This window comes from Solanum tuberosum, unplaced genomic scaffold (assembly GCF_000226075.1).
Source record: "Solanum tuberosum cultivar DM 1-3 516 R44 unplaced genomic scaffold, SolTub_3.0 scf00110, whole genome shotgun sequence".
Lineage (NCBI taxonomy): Eukaryota > Viridiplantae > Streptophyta > Magnoliopsida > Solanales > Solanaceae > Solanum > Solanum tuberosum.
The window spans coordinates 1505985-1523428 of record NW_006239037.1 but is presented as its reverse complement, the minus strand read 5'-3'; the positions used below and the strand labels follow the sequence as shown (position 1 = coordinate 1523428).

The 17444-nt window shown below is 32.6% G+C and overlaps 2 protein-coding genes across 2 annotated transcripts; both read left to right on the top strand.

Moving 5' to 3' along the window:
- Nucleotides 1-5332: 5332 nt before the first annotated feature.
- On the top strand, nucleotides 5333-6647 carry LOC102581428 (photosystem II reaction center W protein, chloroplastic). Its single transcript, XM_006349687.2, has 2 exons — nucleotides 5333-5526; nucleotides 6240-6647. The coding sequence occupies exons 1-2, from the start codon at nucleotides 5433-5435 to the stop codon at nucleotides 6542-6544; spliced, it is 399 nt and encodes a 132-aa protein (XP_006349749.1). The 5' UTR covers nucleotides 5333-5432; the 3' UTR covers nucleotides 6545-6647.
- Nucleotides 6648-10159: 3512 nt separating this feature from the next.
- LOC102581092 (glutathione reductase, chloroplastic) lies at nucleotides 10160-17217 on the top strand. The gene is made up of 11 exons (XM_006349686.2): nucleotides 10160-10636; nucleotides 12011-12236; nucleotides 12321-12599; nucleotides 12700-12876; nucleotides 13464-13517; nucleotides 13612-13760; nucleotides 13991-14054; nucleotides 14123-14293; nucleotides 14385-14519; nucleotides 14898-14984; nucleotides 16745-17217. The coding sequence occupies exons 1-10, from the start codon at nucleotides 10260-10262 to the stop codon at nucleotides 14934-14936; spliced, it is 1671 nt and encodes a 556-aa protein (XP_006349748.1). The 5' UTR covers nucleotides 10160-10259; the 3' UTR covers nucleotides 14937-14984; nucleotides 16745-17217.
- The last annotated feature ends 227 nt before the right edge of the window (nucleotides 17218-17444 follow it).

Below are 17444 nucleotides of genomic sequence, written 5' to 3'. Positions count from 1 at the left end.
TAGGTTTTTCGTCCATGTCTACGTCTTCTGTATTTACTTCTAAATTCTTTGTATTATCCATGTTTGCTAAAAGTTCCGTATATGTTTCGCTTGTTTCTGAATGTTGTCCATCTAGATCATCGCCGTTTATTTCATAAATTCTTATTTCAAGTAGATTATCTTGGTTATTTTCTTCTTCTTTTTCTAGTTCTTTTATTTTAGTATTTTTTACTTCTTCTAATTGTTGTACTTCCTTTTTTGCTTATTGTTTTATTTATAATAAATTTTGACCTGGCTAGAACTAAGTATGAGCTTGAGAGGGCAAATAAATGATTTAGTCCTCAATGATTGTGACTCAGCTCTGTAATAGAACACATAACACTAAAGTTGGAATAGATTTTGTTAAAGAAGTCCCTGAGAAAATCTCTTATTTGTGCACACATTGTGATAGTATTGGTCACTCAAAGGGTACCTGCCCAATAGTTATAACTCACATGAATAAAAACTTCAAAGCTGCTTCAAATAGAAAAATCAACTCTGTTAAAAGAAAGGAATCACGTCAAAGGAACAAGTTGGGGCAAAAGAAAAAATCTAAAATTATTTTACCAATATGGATTAATAGAGATCTCATTCGTCCTTTTTATCAATACAAAGGACCCAAGCTAGTCTGCGTTCCTAAATCTAACCTTTGAATTTGCAGGAAAAGTGAGAGGAAGCAGGCAACATTCACTAGTGAACACATGTTGCTCCAGATGCATGATTGAAATCAAAAGAAATTCCTCAAAAAAAAGTTGAAAAAATAGGCAAGACTAAAGAACATAAATTGAAAGAAGGATGATCAACCTAGGAAAACACTTTCAAAAGGAATAATTTGGAATTTGGGATGATTAAGATCACATGAGTATCCCCCAATGGCTAATGAACATTGCGCATACTGCCCTCTAATCTTGAATTTTATGCTCAATCTTGTACATTAAGTTGTATGTCTCTATACCACTTTTAAAGTCAAGTCACTCATGCACTATAACATTGTATTTGCATCTGTCACAAGAGAGAGACTTAGTAAAATTGGAGCAAAACTCAACATTATCCAGCGATCTAAGATATCTATACTACAATTGTTCATGACTAAATATAGAATCAATACACGTGAACCTGTTCCTTCCACTTGTCCCAAAAGATATATACATGTTCTATGCTCTATTTTTAGTGTTCTCTAAAAGGAATCTAATCACGCATTCTTGTGATAAAATATAACCAGATCTCTACCCAAGATAAAACTCTTCATCTCAAAAGACTCTCAATACCACTAAACAAATATCTTATTAAAAGCCTTATCCTAGTGTGTCTCTACAACTCACACCCTTCTCTTTCATAAACTTCTTAACCAAGAAATCATCTTTTTCTAAAATTGTGGAATAAAGTGTTCTTCAAGAAACATGTTCATGCTTGATTAATTACAATATATGGTTCTTAATGAAATTCTTGAAGATTCTAAGTGTAATGGTCTATCTAAGTTTATGATTAAGATGACTACGGTGAATGACACCTCTACTTTGGTACCTTATATAATAGAGGTTGTGGTGTAGAAAGTAGGTAGTGCTGGTTCTTAGGGAAAATCTTTATTGGGTGTGTCTAAAATTACTGAGGAAGTTTTGGAGGATGTACCATGTGAGGGTGAATATTTTGGGGACCTTATAGTTGAACAAAGTTTAGTTGTTACGCTCAACTCGAATGCATCTAGTGAGGGGGAATCAATGGGGGACCCCTATGTAGAACTTAGTAGTTTTATTGGGATCCATATAAACTGGATTTAAGGTTGATGTAAAAAATTATTATAGTTGGTGCCGCACCTGATAGTACCACGTCTAGGGAACAGATTGGGAGAACATGTTCCTCTACAAACGATGCTGACAAAATTTGTTCCTCTTACTGACTCAATTGAAATTAAAGATGACTCTATTGAAATTAGAGTTGTGAACTTTGGGAAGCGGACATTGCTCTTATGCAAGGTGATTACTGATTTGGGGGTTAGAGATGAGTGAATTATGGTTTCTTCGGAGGGTACAGGATTGATTGAACCAATTCCTTAAAGGTGATACAGATAAAAAAAAAAACTGAAATTGAAGTTATGTGTCACTCACTAGAATGCCATGAACCAACTGCATATGAACTATAATCTTGAACATGTAGGCCTACTACAGAAAAATAAAACACAAAGCTCAAGGCTGAACTTGTATAGACCAAGGCTACTTTTGAAATTGAGGAGACTACTAATTTTGTTAATCTAAAAGATGTTTTTTGTACTTCTGAAAAAGGACTTTTATTTACTCTCTCATGCCCGATCTTTTGCTATTACCTAGCCACTCTAGCCTTTGACCTTCCAAGTTTTTCTCATCACAAGTGCTTGATTCTATCTTTAATTTTGATTACATTTGTGGTGTATATATTTTTTGATTAATGCTAATGTTGGGTTTGAGTTTCAAGTTCATGTCTATCTCTTATGTTTGTGCAAATGCTTTGCTATAACTAAATGAGTTCTTGATTTTTAAGTGTTTGTATAGGCAATAGCCTAGTGGCAATGAGTATCGAATTTGCTTCTCTTAGTGTGGTGTATGCCTTCACAGTGTTTTATGATGTCAAAAGTGGGAAGTGCATGCTTGTATAATATTTATAGCCCAATTGGTCTAACTTGATCCTCTAATGTGTTTGTTTTGTGTGTTGTACTTTAAGAAACTGGCATAACACATATTCATCTATTCATACAAGAAGCAATGGCTTGTCATCATAAAAAAAGGGGAATTTGTTAGATCGAGAAAGACTTTGATAATTGACAAATAGAGGAACAGATGAAAGAAACGGGTTGTGTTGAGATGTTCCTTTCAGATCGAATCCGACTAGGATAAGGAGAATGTCTACCACGCGAATTAGAAGTTATAAAGCGGTGAAAAGGTTGATTTTTCGACAAGAGACCAATGCAAAAAGGTTTCCTTTCATAAAAGAACTCCTTCAAGGAAGATGAAGCGTGCATAAAATCAGTTTACAAGAATTTTCAAATTCCACACGGATAAGGAAGCAGAGTTGAAGCAGGAAAAGGATTCTTGGTCTACTTAGTCTATAAATAGAGCAAAGATCTTCCAACGAATTTTGTGCACTTAAACAGAGAGTTACAAGCAGAATACAATCAAATAGAGGGAGTTCATATTTGAGTGATTTCTGATTACAAAGTGCAACCAACGGCAAGGAAATAAGATTGAAGAACCTGATCAATATTCATAGGCTTATGCTTTATAGTTCTTGAGTCAAGTTTTCTTGTATTGAGTTTTTATCGAGTTGTATCTTTAATTATTTCTAGATCCAGTGAAATATAAACTGGAGTAGGAATATAGTCTTCAAGTTGGGGTGACTTAAAGACTTGGGAACATAAATCTTGGGAGGTTTGTGTTGGAGTTTAGGAATTAGAGTTAGTTCCTAGGATTGCAAGAGTTGTAATTCGAATTCATAACTTGAAGTGGGGTCGACGATCTAGTTGGTTGTTGGCGTCTAGGAATTAGAGTTTATAATTTCTTAGGTTACATAGGTTTGTAATCTTTTGTGAGGCTCAGAGTTTAATGAATTGGAGTTAAATCCTACAAAGGTGTAAGTCGTAGTTTTTTACCCTTTATGAGTCGGGGTTTTTCGCGATAAAATATTGTGTCATTACTTTATTTGCTTTACATAACGTAACTGTTGTTATCTGCAAAGGAACAAACAGAATATACCTGTTCCTTAGGCAAATCTGGGGTCAGTATTCCAATATTATGTTCTTTCATGAACAAATAAATTTTTATAACAGTCGTGTTCTTTCATAAACAGATATGTCTGTTCAATTTAAGACTTCTATATATTACAAAATAGTAAACTTGGTTATGAATATATTTCTCTCTTTTAATTATATTTGATGACTTAGTTATGTTTGTTTACCGTTTTAAAATTTGTTTGTTTTTTTCGTTGGATTGAGTCACTAAAATGGTTTAAATAGATATTTCTTTTATTTTTTTTAAATTTTGGTTTTGAATTAGAACTTCATATTAAAAAACTTTAATTACAAAATTCATTAAATAGATTGAGTGATTTTGTGAGTAAAATTTATATAATTGAGTGATTTTTAAGTTATAGATCAAAATTGAATAACTTTTTGAGAAAATATCATAATTAGGTATATTGTTGTTGTTGATCTTAATTATGCAGGGGTTTACTGATTTTAGTTTTGAAAACCACTGATACATCTATTATATATATATAAAAATAAACTGCTAAAACAATTCTATAAGTAATAGTATAAATAATATTTTTGACAGAAAATAAATAATAGGAAAAAGGTCTGAAATATATCTGAACTTTGATTGAAATTGTTGTAACAATACCAAACTTTGGAAATGATCTTAAATAGTGTATTTTAAAGATATATATGTGCCCACGTGGACACCATAAATATTGCATAATTATAAATAGTAACGTACGTGTCCACGTGGACACATATATACCTTTAAAATACACTATTAAATAGTGCAGGGGGTAAAAGGTCCTCCATGAAGTTTGGTATCGTAACAACAATTTCAATCAAAGTTAGAGTATTTTTCAGACCTTTTTCCCTAAATAATATATTAAGACTTCAGAAGAGCTTTAACTCGATAGGTATGCAATCTTGCCCGATTCTTTCACATTGTAGCACAATTTTCTCATGTACATTTCAAACTATTAATTCGATCTTGCACATGTTCTCCTACTAATTGTAATACATGCATGGACATATTGTTAGGAAAAATTAAGAAATATAATCGAAGAAAAAGATAACTTTGAGGCATTATGAATCAACTTTCCTTAAAAAGATAATACTCGTATATATATTGGAGAAAATACAAGCAATTATCTTCTAGATACAACAAATTTTTTGTATATATCTGTAAATTCAGAATATGATGGTCAAACTAACTAATATTAATATGAATTCAAACATAAAATCTTCAATATTTTTAAAATAAAACTTTACATAATTAGATACTATATAAAATATATTTTAAATCACAATAATTAACAATTTGAAATATTTTAATGATAAAAAAAAATATCTTTTGATTGTCCAAATAGGACAATGTGCCTCTATCAAATGAAAAGAAGACTTATACTGCTGTTTTGAATGGATGTGGCTGGTTGGTCCACTTCATAAAAAAACAGTGGTTAATATTAGATGACATGACACGTGGCTGAATACAATTGGCTCACAAGTGATAAGGAGCAATCCAAATAATCCATGTTGAGGTGTGGTTATGCTTTTTTCAACTAAAGATTATTATTCATCCCAATTATATGTATGTTGTGTATGAATAAACTGAGTTGATAATAGCCCCATATCTTATTTGAAATCAACAAAGAAGTTGAAGTTGTGATCATTCTCTCTCAGTAATACAGAAATGGCAACCATCACTGCTTGCACCACAACTTCTTCTGTGGCACGTGCCGCCCTCGTGCAAAGGGGATCTGTATCCCGCACCTCAACTATTCTTGGTACGTTCATTTTCTAGTTTAATTTCATGAATTTTGAAATATGATAGCATTAGTTCGTCGCGATTCTCAATCTCGAAAGTAAATTAATTCCTAATTAGCATGTCTATCATTCATCCGTTAGGGTTAGAGAACGGTTTTGAGTTCATACATCGATTTGGAGAGATATTATTGGTCTCTTTTATATAGTTATCACTAATTTTTCCTAGGGACCTTTGAATTTAAATGAAGTCCAAAGTCCATAAGCACGTGTTCATCTTACATACGTATAACACACACATACACCTAAAAATTACTCTATTTTATTTGAACTCATATGACATTTTTTATTTTTTGAGATTCAAATTTTGTAAACTTTGATCAATAATTTAAAATATACATCTTTTTTACATTGAAAGAATTGCAATTATAGTACTTTTAGTATAAACTTTGAATAGATAAATTTTGAGCCATCTGATTCAGTATAGCTTCAAAGATTAGTCAAATTGATTCTCAGGAAACACGAAGCGGCACATAGATTGGGACAAAGTTAGAAAATAGTATATATACCAAGTCAGAACTACTTTGAACCTCATAGCTTCAAAGATTAGTCAATTTGATTCCCAGAAAACAAAATGAGCCACATAAATTGGGACAGAGTTAGAAAATAGTATAAATATCAAGTTAGGACTAGTTTGAACCAATTAAGTTTAAATACTGAATCCGTCTTTATTCAGGATTACCATCCATGAGCAAGGGTGGAAAAGTGAAATGCTCAATGGAAGGAAAGCCAAAGGGTGAATCAAAGTTGGGAATGGGAGAATCATTGATGGCAGCAGCAGTAGCAGCAAGTATGTCAAACCCAGTAGCAATGGCTTTGGTTGATGAAAGAATGAGCACTGAAGGAACAGGGCTACCATTTGGACTCAGCAACAATCTTCTTGGTTGGATCCTTTTTGGTGTATTTGGTTTGATTTGGTCTCTCTACACTGTCTACACTTCTGGAATTGATGATGATGAAGAATCTGGACTCTCTCTTTAAACTTTGTGTATTATTATGTGATACTATAATCAACTTTAACTACTTCTCTTGATGTTGTATCTCTTAGACTCTTCAATTGAAGTATTGTATTTTTCCTTCTCCACTTCTAGCAACCTCTTTCAATAATCCTTCAATTTGTGATGCATTAAACATTGAACAAAATTAGTGATGTTTAGAAAGGGAAAAAAGAAATATGAGGTTATTGTTTACTCTTTAAGTATATGTAGTCGAACAAATAATAATGTGATAAGAGTAGTATCGCCCAATAAGGACTTGTGATTAATTATTTACTAAATTAAACTAATGTTAATCAAGATGTAAACCAGGTTCGTCTAGATGCCTAGTAAAGAACGAGCTGATGGGAAAGAGCTAGAGATCATGAAACGCATTTATGCACAAGGAGGCAGGCAACCAGGAAGCTTTGCTTCTAGAATGCCGACTACATCGAAACAAATGTTATATAGGTTGATTCTAATTCTTGCTGCCCGCTCGATTCCGAAGAATAAAGGGAGGGCTTGACCACAATTTTCCAAGTAAGAGATAGAATCTCACTAAATGAAAGGAAAGGGAGGGCTTCGATCCATTGTGATTCACTTTCTTGGTATGGAGAGATCTCTGCCATAAAAGAGAGAGCTCCTAAGTCTTATTCTGCGGATAAAAAAACGACATAATTCCCCATTCATCCGAAATAATATTTTAGTAAAGAGGAGAGGAGCTCGACGCCAGGATGATAAAAAAACTTAACACCTCTTATTCTTATTACTTTTTCAGTTATAATTATGAACCAACTAAAATAAAAATAAAATCAATAATGAACTGTAACAAACAAGTAGTGGATTTTATGTTATCAAATGAGATGAATGTTAGGGACTCTCCGGTTGGTTCACCAATCCTATTGAGTTCTCAAACTGTCTCTTCAGAATTGATTTGCTAATTAATCTGATTAGATTTACTCGTATTATTCTCCTAAACTATTACTTGTCTATTCAAAATCTATTGTCACAATTGTATTTTTATGAAATTAATTTATTAAGAACGCATTGAGTTTACGATATTTAATTGAACAAAATAACCAAATATATCTTTATCTTAGACATAAATTTAACGAAATTAGATCAAGTCTTCTTTAATTCTTCTCTAGTCTAAGAATAATCTCTCTCAAGCATGTCTCAAGTAGTTGATAGAACCTAAATGTTTGTCAAACAATCAACCAATTGTGCACAAAATTAAAGAAACAATCACAATTGATAATTCATATTAAGATTGAAAATAATCGTCAAACGTCAATATTCATGGTTTATCAGATTTTCAGAACGTGAAGTTTAGCTCCACATAAACTTGAAAGAAAAATAATAAATCATCCAAAAGAAAATATAAAAATAATAATATGAAGATCAACAAAAGGCAACCGATTAAACTTCGACCTCCACAATGCTCCTACCTTTCTCTAACTGTGCAGAGTATGTATCTAAAAGATCATTTGGTAATTAAGGTGTACAAGAATGACATTAAATAGAATGTATTAGTAATGCTTGTATTGATTTTACATAATTATTTCTTATACATGATTTGATGTATTAAAAATAATATGCATTGCATAAAAATATTTATTTACAAAGATATCCTCCACAATTATGATGAAAAATTATATAGATCTTTACGTGTATGAAAAGATAAAAAGTACTGATGATTAATGATTTGATAAAAAGATCAATTAACATTGAAAAAATAATTATATCAACAAACAAATGTTAGATAAAGAAATATGTAAAAGATGAAATTGATCGGACATCAAGACTTTTTCAAAAACGAATTATAAATCTATAGTCTTTGAGAATTGAGATATGTAATAATATCTAATAATTTTTTTATGAAACATTCTTAAAAAAATGTACCGTAGTTTTTATCATAATTTACTTATTTTTTTAATAATATAATATTGAAAAGGATGTTCTAAGCTTAATGAAGTTATTTATAACTATGTGAAGCGCATATATATTGCCTAGTTAGTCAATAATTCTATAGTTTGTTCAATTTGCTTAACAACAAAAAAATATTTGTATAAAGTATTAATTCCCAATTAAATATAATTATATATTTGCACTACAAATTTTAGAACTTCTTATTAATCTTCCTTTGCTTATCCTTTTTATTCTTTATCTTATTAAGTACGTTATTTTATAATTGTCATTGATATTCGTAACATTTTCAATTTTTTAGATAAAGTACTTTTTTCAATTTTTTGTATTAACAAAAATTGTTTTAAATATTAGTTGCATTGATAATGAATGTGAAAAAAGATATATTTAAATTTGTGTTTGAAATATAAAAAATTATTGGGTGAAATTCTTCTATTTTGAACAATTCAAGGATAAAATTGAATCTTTTTTTATCATTTGAGTTGAGTTTAACTGTGCGATATGAAATCATGAGATGAAGTTAAAGTTTTGTTTGGACATGCGGTTTGGACTTTTTATGATGTATATTTTCACATAATCATAAAAACCTCATAAGTTGTGAAACTATTAAAATTGTTTCAATTTTTCATACAATCTTACCAAATAAGTAAAAAAATAAAATAAAAATTGCATAATACCCTAACAAAACTATTCTAAAAAATACAACATTTATTGATCAAACCTTAATTCAATAAAAAAAATTAAATTGAATATAAGTTATAATGTTTAAGTTGTTAATAGCTAAGAAAACTGTTTTTCAATTAATGTCACAATGATTAGTCTTGTTCGCTCAATATAATGATTAATTTACTTTTTCATCTAACAATGATTTGAATGAAATGGTAATAAATTTGATTAAAAAATCATGAATTTGGTAAACAATGGTAAATTAAGAATAAATCTGAAGTAATTTTTTTTTATTGACAAGAATAATTGTTGTATGAGATATAAACGGTTTAAAAGTAATTATATGAATTATAAATTTTATTTACATATTAAAAAATGGCTAGTAGATATAAATGTATTTTTTTTAACAAAATATAAACTTGTTGGTCAATTTTTGTATTTGAAAAATCCTAAATCATGATATGGAATTCCCAAATCATGGTCTTTGGAGAATTTGAGATTTCATTTCATGATACGAAATCATGAGATGAAATCAGCGTGAAATCGCATGTCCAAATACTAATTTCATATTATGAATTGATATCGTATGACCTAACGCCTACTTAGTGACAAAGATATTTTAAAATTATTTGACTAATAACAATGATTATTTTGTACCAAAATTAAAATTGATAATAAGAAGGCATTTGGCTCTGATTTTCTTTTTCACTTTATATTTAGCCATAAAATTTAGAAATTTAACCCAAAGTTGAATTATAGAATTTTCAAAAGATTTAAATAATAATAAAAAAGTATTTTCACTTAAAGTAAAAAAAACAACTTCAATTTTTAAAATTAACTTTTTTACTTATTTAAAAAAAATACTTTTTTTTAAATTTCACAATAAAACATATTCACATGCCAACTAAAATTATTTTATTCTATAGTCGAATAATTAGATACTTCCAAAATAGTCAAATTTCCAAAAGAAATAAACAAACAAAAGCTGCGTAGAAGTAAAGTTTGAATAGCTATCTTTCGGAGATTTTCCGAATCACAAAAAAAAAAAAAACAAAAAACAGAGACAAATTCGGAACTGCCTTTACTTATTTCTCACCACAAAAAAAAAGAACAGAGAAATTTATTCCGCCATGGCTACATCTTTGAGCTCACCAAAGCTCAGCACAACTCTTTCTTCTCCAACTTTTCATACTTTTTACAGAACTAAATTCTCTAATTTCTCTCTTCTTTCTCTCTCTAACCCTATCAAGCCTCTCCGCTTCAATTTTCTCACTCATCCCCGTACCTCATCATTATCTTATGGCCGCCGTTTCACTACCACTCGTGCTGAGTCCTCTAATGGAGCTGAAACTCCTCGGCATTACGATTTCGATTTATTCACTATAGGTGCTGGTAGTGGTGGTGTTAGGGCTTCTCGGTTTGCTTCTAATTTTGGGGCTTCGGTTGCTGTTTGTGAGCTTCCTTTCTCTACTATATCTTCTGATTCAACTGGCGGCGTCGGTGGCACGTGAGTTTCTCATTATAGTACCTTTTTTAATTTGATAGTGAAAATATGCCATCTTTAGTATTTAACTACTCATGTTATATTGTTATTTGGGGAATTATGTGAAGGAGAATCAACCAATTGTTTAGTTATAGACTAGTGTAGAAGATGGGGGATTATGAACTATTTTATTTGTCTCGAATATGTTTTGAGCTAATTGTAATATTGTTTTATGATATTGTTGCTAAAGTTTCTGAATTGATCGAACTGGATGAGCTATGTGATTCATAGGAAACTCTGCAGATTTACTATGGATTCCAGGATCATTTCATGAATATGGGTTCAATTGTTCAAAGGATCATTTCGCCGAAGGTCCTGATATCAAAATTGTGCATATTGCACTAGGGAGAGTGAGATTGTTTTTGGGAAACTAGACTATGATTGGTATTAATGTAAGGAAATAGTTTGTACAGTAAGGTTGTAAATGCCTGTGATGTCATCGTTTCTTTTTACCAGCTTCTTAACATGAAGCTTGTAAAAAAATGGAATTGAATGGAATCGACTTAGGTGAAAGAATATGCATGTTGCATGTATGCTGGATGATGAGTGATGTTCATTTTATGTACAAAAGGTCCATTTTGTATCTATGGGGCTAGCCTTTATGGGCCTAAACAACTTCCTATTGTACTCAAAATTGTTCTCTAAAAGCTCAGCTTGTTCCCATTAATGCTGTGGTAGTTGATTGTCTCCTTTTCACATCAACTGACCGCCTTGATTCCACGTTGGCTAATCACGTTTACCTTCAAGTGAAGTTTTCTTCTGCCATTCTCTACGGAGAAGCGGTTACTTGACCAAGTCGTTATATGGTAAAACCATATATGACTTGGTCAGGCACAGTAATTATTCTATCTTATCCAATCTTTTGAGATGGATAGAAAAAATGAGTGCTTTAAATCACAATTTTCTATCTTGAAGTATCTAAATATCTTTTAGAAAACCGTAATCAAAGAAAGAATTGTGAGATTCCCTCAATCTCTCCATTTCATTTTATATGACCGTATTTTTCTAGGTATGTAGTATGATATATTAGACGACTTACGTATTGTACTAGTGACATTGGATAAGTATATTGTAATAATGGTTAAAAAGCTAGTTTAACAGTGAAAAGTGAAAACATCACACATCAAATTTTAAAATCAGAATAGTTTAATGTGTTGAATTCTTGATAATTGTGAACGTTGTATGGAAATGGAATGCTGTCAAACATTTTGAGACATCCCAAAATGAAAAGAATGTCCTATACATTAAAACCAGGGGAGAAATAATTTCATATGAAGTGTAACATAAACAATATTGTTTCTTATTAAGTGTAATCATTTCTTGATTTCTCTAATAAAGGTGTGTGCTTCGTGGATGTGTACCCAAGAAATTGCTCGTGTATGCATCAAAATATTCTCATGAGTTTGAGGAGAGTTGTGGTTTTGGATGGAATTATGAGGCAGAACCTAAACATGACTGGAGCATCCTCATTGCTAATAAAAATGCTGAGTTGCAGCGCCTCACGGGTATCTACAAGAATATTCTGAAGAATGCGGATGTTACTCTGATTGAAGGGCGGGGAAAGGTTAGGAAATGTTACAATTTGAATTTCATGCTTTTTAAGGCTTCAAGTTAAAGCATATTACCTTGTGTTTGACTGTACTTTCAGGTGGTGGATCCTCATACGGTGGATGTGGATGGTAAACTATACTCGGCTAAGAACATACTAATTTCAGTTGGGGGCCGCCCATTTATCCCAGACATTCCTGGAAGCGAGTATGCTATAGATTCTGATGCTGCCCTTGATTTGCCAACGAAGCCTGACAAAATTGCCATTGTTGGAGGCGGTTATATTGCACTTGAATTTGCTGGAATCTTTAATGGCTTAAAAAGTGAGGTCCATGTTTTTATACGACAAAAGAAGGTTTTGAGAGGCTTTGATGAAGAAGTGAGTCATTTTTCCCTGACATGCGGAGTAGATTTTGTTAATTATTTTCTCTCATAACCCAAAATCTGGATGATGCACTCAACTTCTTTTGTATATGCAGATTAGGGATTTTGTTGGTGAACAGATGTCATTGAGAGGAATTGAGTTCCATACCGAGGAGTCGCCTCAGGCTATTGTCAAGTCAGCAGATGGCTCACTGTCTTTAAAGACTAACAGAGGAACAGTTGAAGGTTTCTCTCATATCATGTTTGCAACAGGACGAAGTCCAAATACAAAGGTTTATTCCGCTTTCTGTTGGGTAGCTTATCTCTGATAGACCTTATAGGTTAATTCAGTTAATTGCTATGTTTGAAGCCTTATGGAGGAAGAGCATGGTGATTTCTCCTCTAGCCAATCATTCTCCCTCCCCCCAAAATTGGCAATATTAAACCCAAAACCCTGTCATGCCTGTGAAAGGCTGAAAGCTTGCTCTTATCACATTTAGTGCAGTGAAACTCCAAGGTACTCTGATGAGAAGAAGATCTTTTATTGCACCTTCTTTTGGGCTCTCTCTCCCATCCCCTCTTTGGGTGGTGTGAGATTGCCAAGGCCAGTCAGTTTTTTTTTGGTGGGGGTGGGGGGTGGTGGATGGCGTTAAATTATTTGGTTGGACTGGTGATCCTGTAAAGGTGATTAATTTGCTTCTATTTTCATCATCAACTCCTTCGTTATTTGTTCTTTGATATTGTTCATATTATCTGGAAGGATGTTGTCTTCTCTTATTACTGCTTTCATCTTTTTTTGCAAACACATGCTCTCTTTGATTGGATATTCAAGTTGTAACCATCAGTTACTTAATTTTCTTTTTGTTTAAACACATTGCAGAATTTAGGATTAGATACAGTGGGAGTGAAAATGACAAAGAATGGAGCCATAGAGGTGACTGCCTTCCTCTCCTTTTTTTTCTAATTTGCTTTAACTATTTAGTGCATGTGTTCTTGAATGAGAGTAAATTTGCAAATTGTTTTTATAGGTTGACGAGTATTCTCGTACATCTGTGCCATCAATTTGGGCAGTTGGAGATGTTACTGATAGAATTAATCTAACTCCAGTAGCTTTGATGGAGGGAGGAGCATTGGCAAAAACTATTTTTGCTGGTGAACCCACAAAACCCGATTATAGGTACCTCTTCTTTCTTCTGAGAATTCATCTGATGACTTAAAAAGTTTGATAAGGACAGCCAAAGATGCACATTTCTCCAATTATTTTCGACTACAAATTGGTACAATGTGCTTTAAGATCTGTGGTTCTACCATGTTAAATGCATAAGCTCTCACAGCTGAATTTTAAGTTGTTTAAAAAGAATCATCTATAACTGCCCCCTGATCTGAGTGTTCTGTTCTCCCAAATAGGAATGTACCATGTGCAGTATTTTCCCAGCCACCTATTGGACTAGTTGGCCTGACAGAAGAAGAGGTATAATAGCGAGAGCTTGTGAATTGATAATTAATTACTATGATTAATGATTTGAATTTTTTTTACAGGCCATCAAAGAATATGGTGATGTTGATGTTTATACAGCAAATTTTAGGCCATTAAAGGCTACTCTTTCTGGTCTGCCAGATCGGGCTTTCATGAAACTAATAGTATGTTCAAAGACGAGCAAAGTTCTGGGCTTGCACATGTGTGGAGAAGATGCACCAGAAATTGTACAGGTTAGAGTTACCGTTAATTATTTGGTGGATATTTCAGATTGATTATTATAAAATATGCGTGTAATATTTTTTGTCATAATGAAACTTCCAGGGATTTGCAGTTGCAGTCAAAGCAGGGTTGACCAAGGCGGACTTTGATGCCACTGTGGGTATTCACCCTACAGCAGCAGAGGAGTTTGTCACCATGCGAACCCCTACAAGGAAGGTTCGAAGCAGTCCATCTGAGGTTTGTCATTTACCTGTGATTGTTGTGCTTTCCTCCTGGTAATTCTTTTGTTGTAGTATTTGTGAAGAAACAACTTTCACTTCAACGTCTCTCTCACAGTCGCACTCTCAGTGAAACTGAAGTCTGAAACCAGACAATTTTATCAACCAGTATACTTGTAATTAGGACCCTACCTCAATTGAATTGAATATATGCCTTTAGTGAAGCAAATGATCAACCTTTCATCTTTCCTTCCTCTTCTTCTTTTTCTTATAAATAAGATCAGTCTTTTAAAAATTACTTCACACTCTGTGGAAACTTCAATAGACTTTTGATGTCTTAATTTTGTGTCATGTTTTTTTCTGCTACTGAATAGGCTGTGCATTTTTTCATTTCCAGGGTTCAGAGCATGACACTAAAGCTATAGCAGGAGTTTGATGTGCGGAAATTAAAGCTCAATTTGTTAAACGACACAGACTACATGTGGTAAGAAAGGGTTCCTTCTGTAACGCACAAAAAGGAGACTGTTCATAATTTTACCTATGCCTTGTGTCTCATATCCTGTCGTCTTCTTAGCGATTCTTATTTATGCCACTTAGATTATCACCGTTAGCCACCATCCTCTTGTTGCCATGCATCATGTAATTAAGGTTGAGTGCAATGACAACTACCTCTGTCTCTCACGTTAAGGAGGAACATGGAGACCACTACGTGATGCCGGCAGTTTGTATTTATCTTGCCGCCAACATTCTTAGCTATATTCAATTGGTATGAATCTGTAGCCTAAAGGGCCACTTTTCCTAATTAAAATGCACAAAGGGCCACTTCTTTTTTCATTTAACCAAAACGGACAAGTCGCTTGGCTGAGTGATTTGTCCATAATTTTAACTGATGGCCAAACAGCTGTTGATCCAATTAAATTTTTTTACTAAGTCGCTCAATCCTCAGCTATTTTCTTTTTAAAAAAAATTGTTTTTGCAATAGATCTCTGAAAGTTGAGCGTTTTGCTGCAAAGAATTGACTGAATAAAGCAATTTAAGTTTAGCCCACAAAAAGGAGAACTGCAATAAGAATTTAAAAAGGGTGAAAATGAAGTTCCTTATACCTGTTGGCAAGCTTACACCCTTGAGTCTTTAAAGACAGAATCGCTTTATCAACTTCGATTTGTTTACAAATATATTCCCATCTCCCAAATTCAAACACCCCCCCACACAAAAAAAATAAAAAAAAATTGAAAAACACCAACACAAAAATAAGGTAATTAGAACTAGAATGAGGTCTCTTGCATCTCTCTATGCAAAGACCCTTTAGATATTCGTAATTGACCTCCCTGTAAGCTGAAAAAATGATATGAAAATATGAAATCAAGTGATCGGAGAGTCCTCGGCGATGATCCAGAGGACAATGGGGAAAATTATATAAGCGGAGGAATACAAAAAATCTATATGAAAAGAAGAAGAAAAATGATTGTGTACAAATCATTGTAACTGTTCATGAGTTCTAACTTCTTCTTTTCAATCTTTTTGGGGGCGTGAAGGTAGAAGAGGAAAGGGTTCTTGTTAGGATTATGTTTCTCTTACAACTGAAGTGATTACTACTCCTTCGCTCAAGTTTATATGACATTGTTTCCTTATTAGTTTGTTTAAAAAAGAGCGACACATTTCTATATTTGGAAAAAAAGTAACTTTAACTTACTTTTTTGCCCTTGATGTGAAGCTTTTATAGCCATACAAATGTTATAGCCATGTTTTAGATCACAAGTTTCAAAGTCTTGTAGCCACACAAAATTTATGGCATGTTTAAGACCACAAGTTTCAAAAGTCTTTTTTAAAATTCCACGCCGAGTCAAACTATGTCACATAAATTGGAATAAATTGGAATGAAGGGAGTACATCGTTCCAATTTTCTACGACCGTAGGAATTAGACTTGCAACTTGATTGCACTCATTCTCATTTAACTGTAGCAAGAGTTCTCTTTTATGATTTCCTTATCTATTCAACTGGCTTTGCACCATATATGAGATGGATTACATGGTGTCTTAAAGTTTGAAATGCTTAACATATTGGCGGTTGATATCACTATGACGAAAAAAATGGTACCTTTATACCCTGTATGTGAAGATTGTATATTCCACCCTTCCTCAACCAATTCAGCATGTAGTATCTTTTCCTTAACCAGTATATATGTTGTCCATTTATCAAGTCCACAACTGTTTGTTTATATTGTGCTGATAATACATTTGCAGGTACAATCTGAAAGAGGTTTTAGACTGATGGGGAGCTTATGGAACATCAGTTATGGACTCACAACAAGCGAAAAAATTTATAAGACACCGAGTCGCTAATACTTTTCGGAACAAATGCTAACTTCACTACTTGAAAAGGACCCACAAGGTGGTTGTGATGATGGTATATGCATAAATCCATTAGCTTGCATCTTGTCAACAGTACTTCCTTGATCAAAGTAATAGAGGTTAAACATTTTCTGTCCAAATTTTTCTTAGGGAAGTCCAGAGGGATTGCTTACTAATACCTTGATAATGTTTTTCTCCATTATTGTACTTTTCTGCTGGGGTTTGAAGGCACATTTGGGTGGTGTAATTATAGCATTGCTTATTAGATATTGGTTTTGTAACTATAAAATTAGATGATATTCTGCAATAATAGCAGTTAAGCGGATTGCTTAATGGCTTTTATATATTGGAAATGTTCCTTTTTTGTAAAAACAACTACTGTCAGTTTACACATCTTTCATTACTTGTTAGGTGTTTGATATTGTAATAATTTAACCTATATATGCTAGTCAGTGTTAATAATTTGTAGAGAGAATGAGCTAAAGTGACAAGCTGAGTATTGTAACTGTGAGATGGCTTTGATAGATAGTAAATGACAAGGCTGTAACTTTTGATCTAATTAAGATGAAGTTAGTTAGACAATCAGTTAGAC

Excerpts from the sequence above, each read along its gene's own strand:
- LOC102581428 (XM_006349687.2), top strand. The coding sequence starts at position 5,433 with ATGGCAACCATCACTGCTTGCACCACAACTTCTTCTGTGGCACGTGCC. Across the intron at positions 5,527-6,239 it reads CCGCACCTCAACTATTCTTG|GATTACCATCCATGAGCAAG; the intron begins GTACGTTCATTT and ends GTCTTTATTCAG.
- LOC102581092 (XM_006349686.2), top strand. The coding sequence starts at position 10,260 with ATGGCTACATCTTTGAGCTCACCAAAGCTCAGCACAACTCTTTCTTCT. Across the intron at positions 12,877-13,463 it reads GACGAAGTCCAAATACAAAG|AATTTAGGATTAGATACAGT; the intron begins GTTTATTCCGCT and ends AACACATTGCAG. Across the intron at positions 14,055-14,122 it reads TTGGCCTGACAGAAGAAGAG|GCCATCAAAGAATATGGTGA; the intron begins GTATAATAGCGA and ends TTTTTTTTACAG.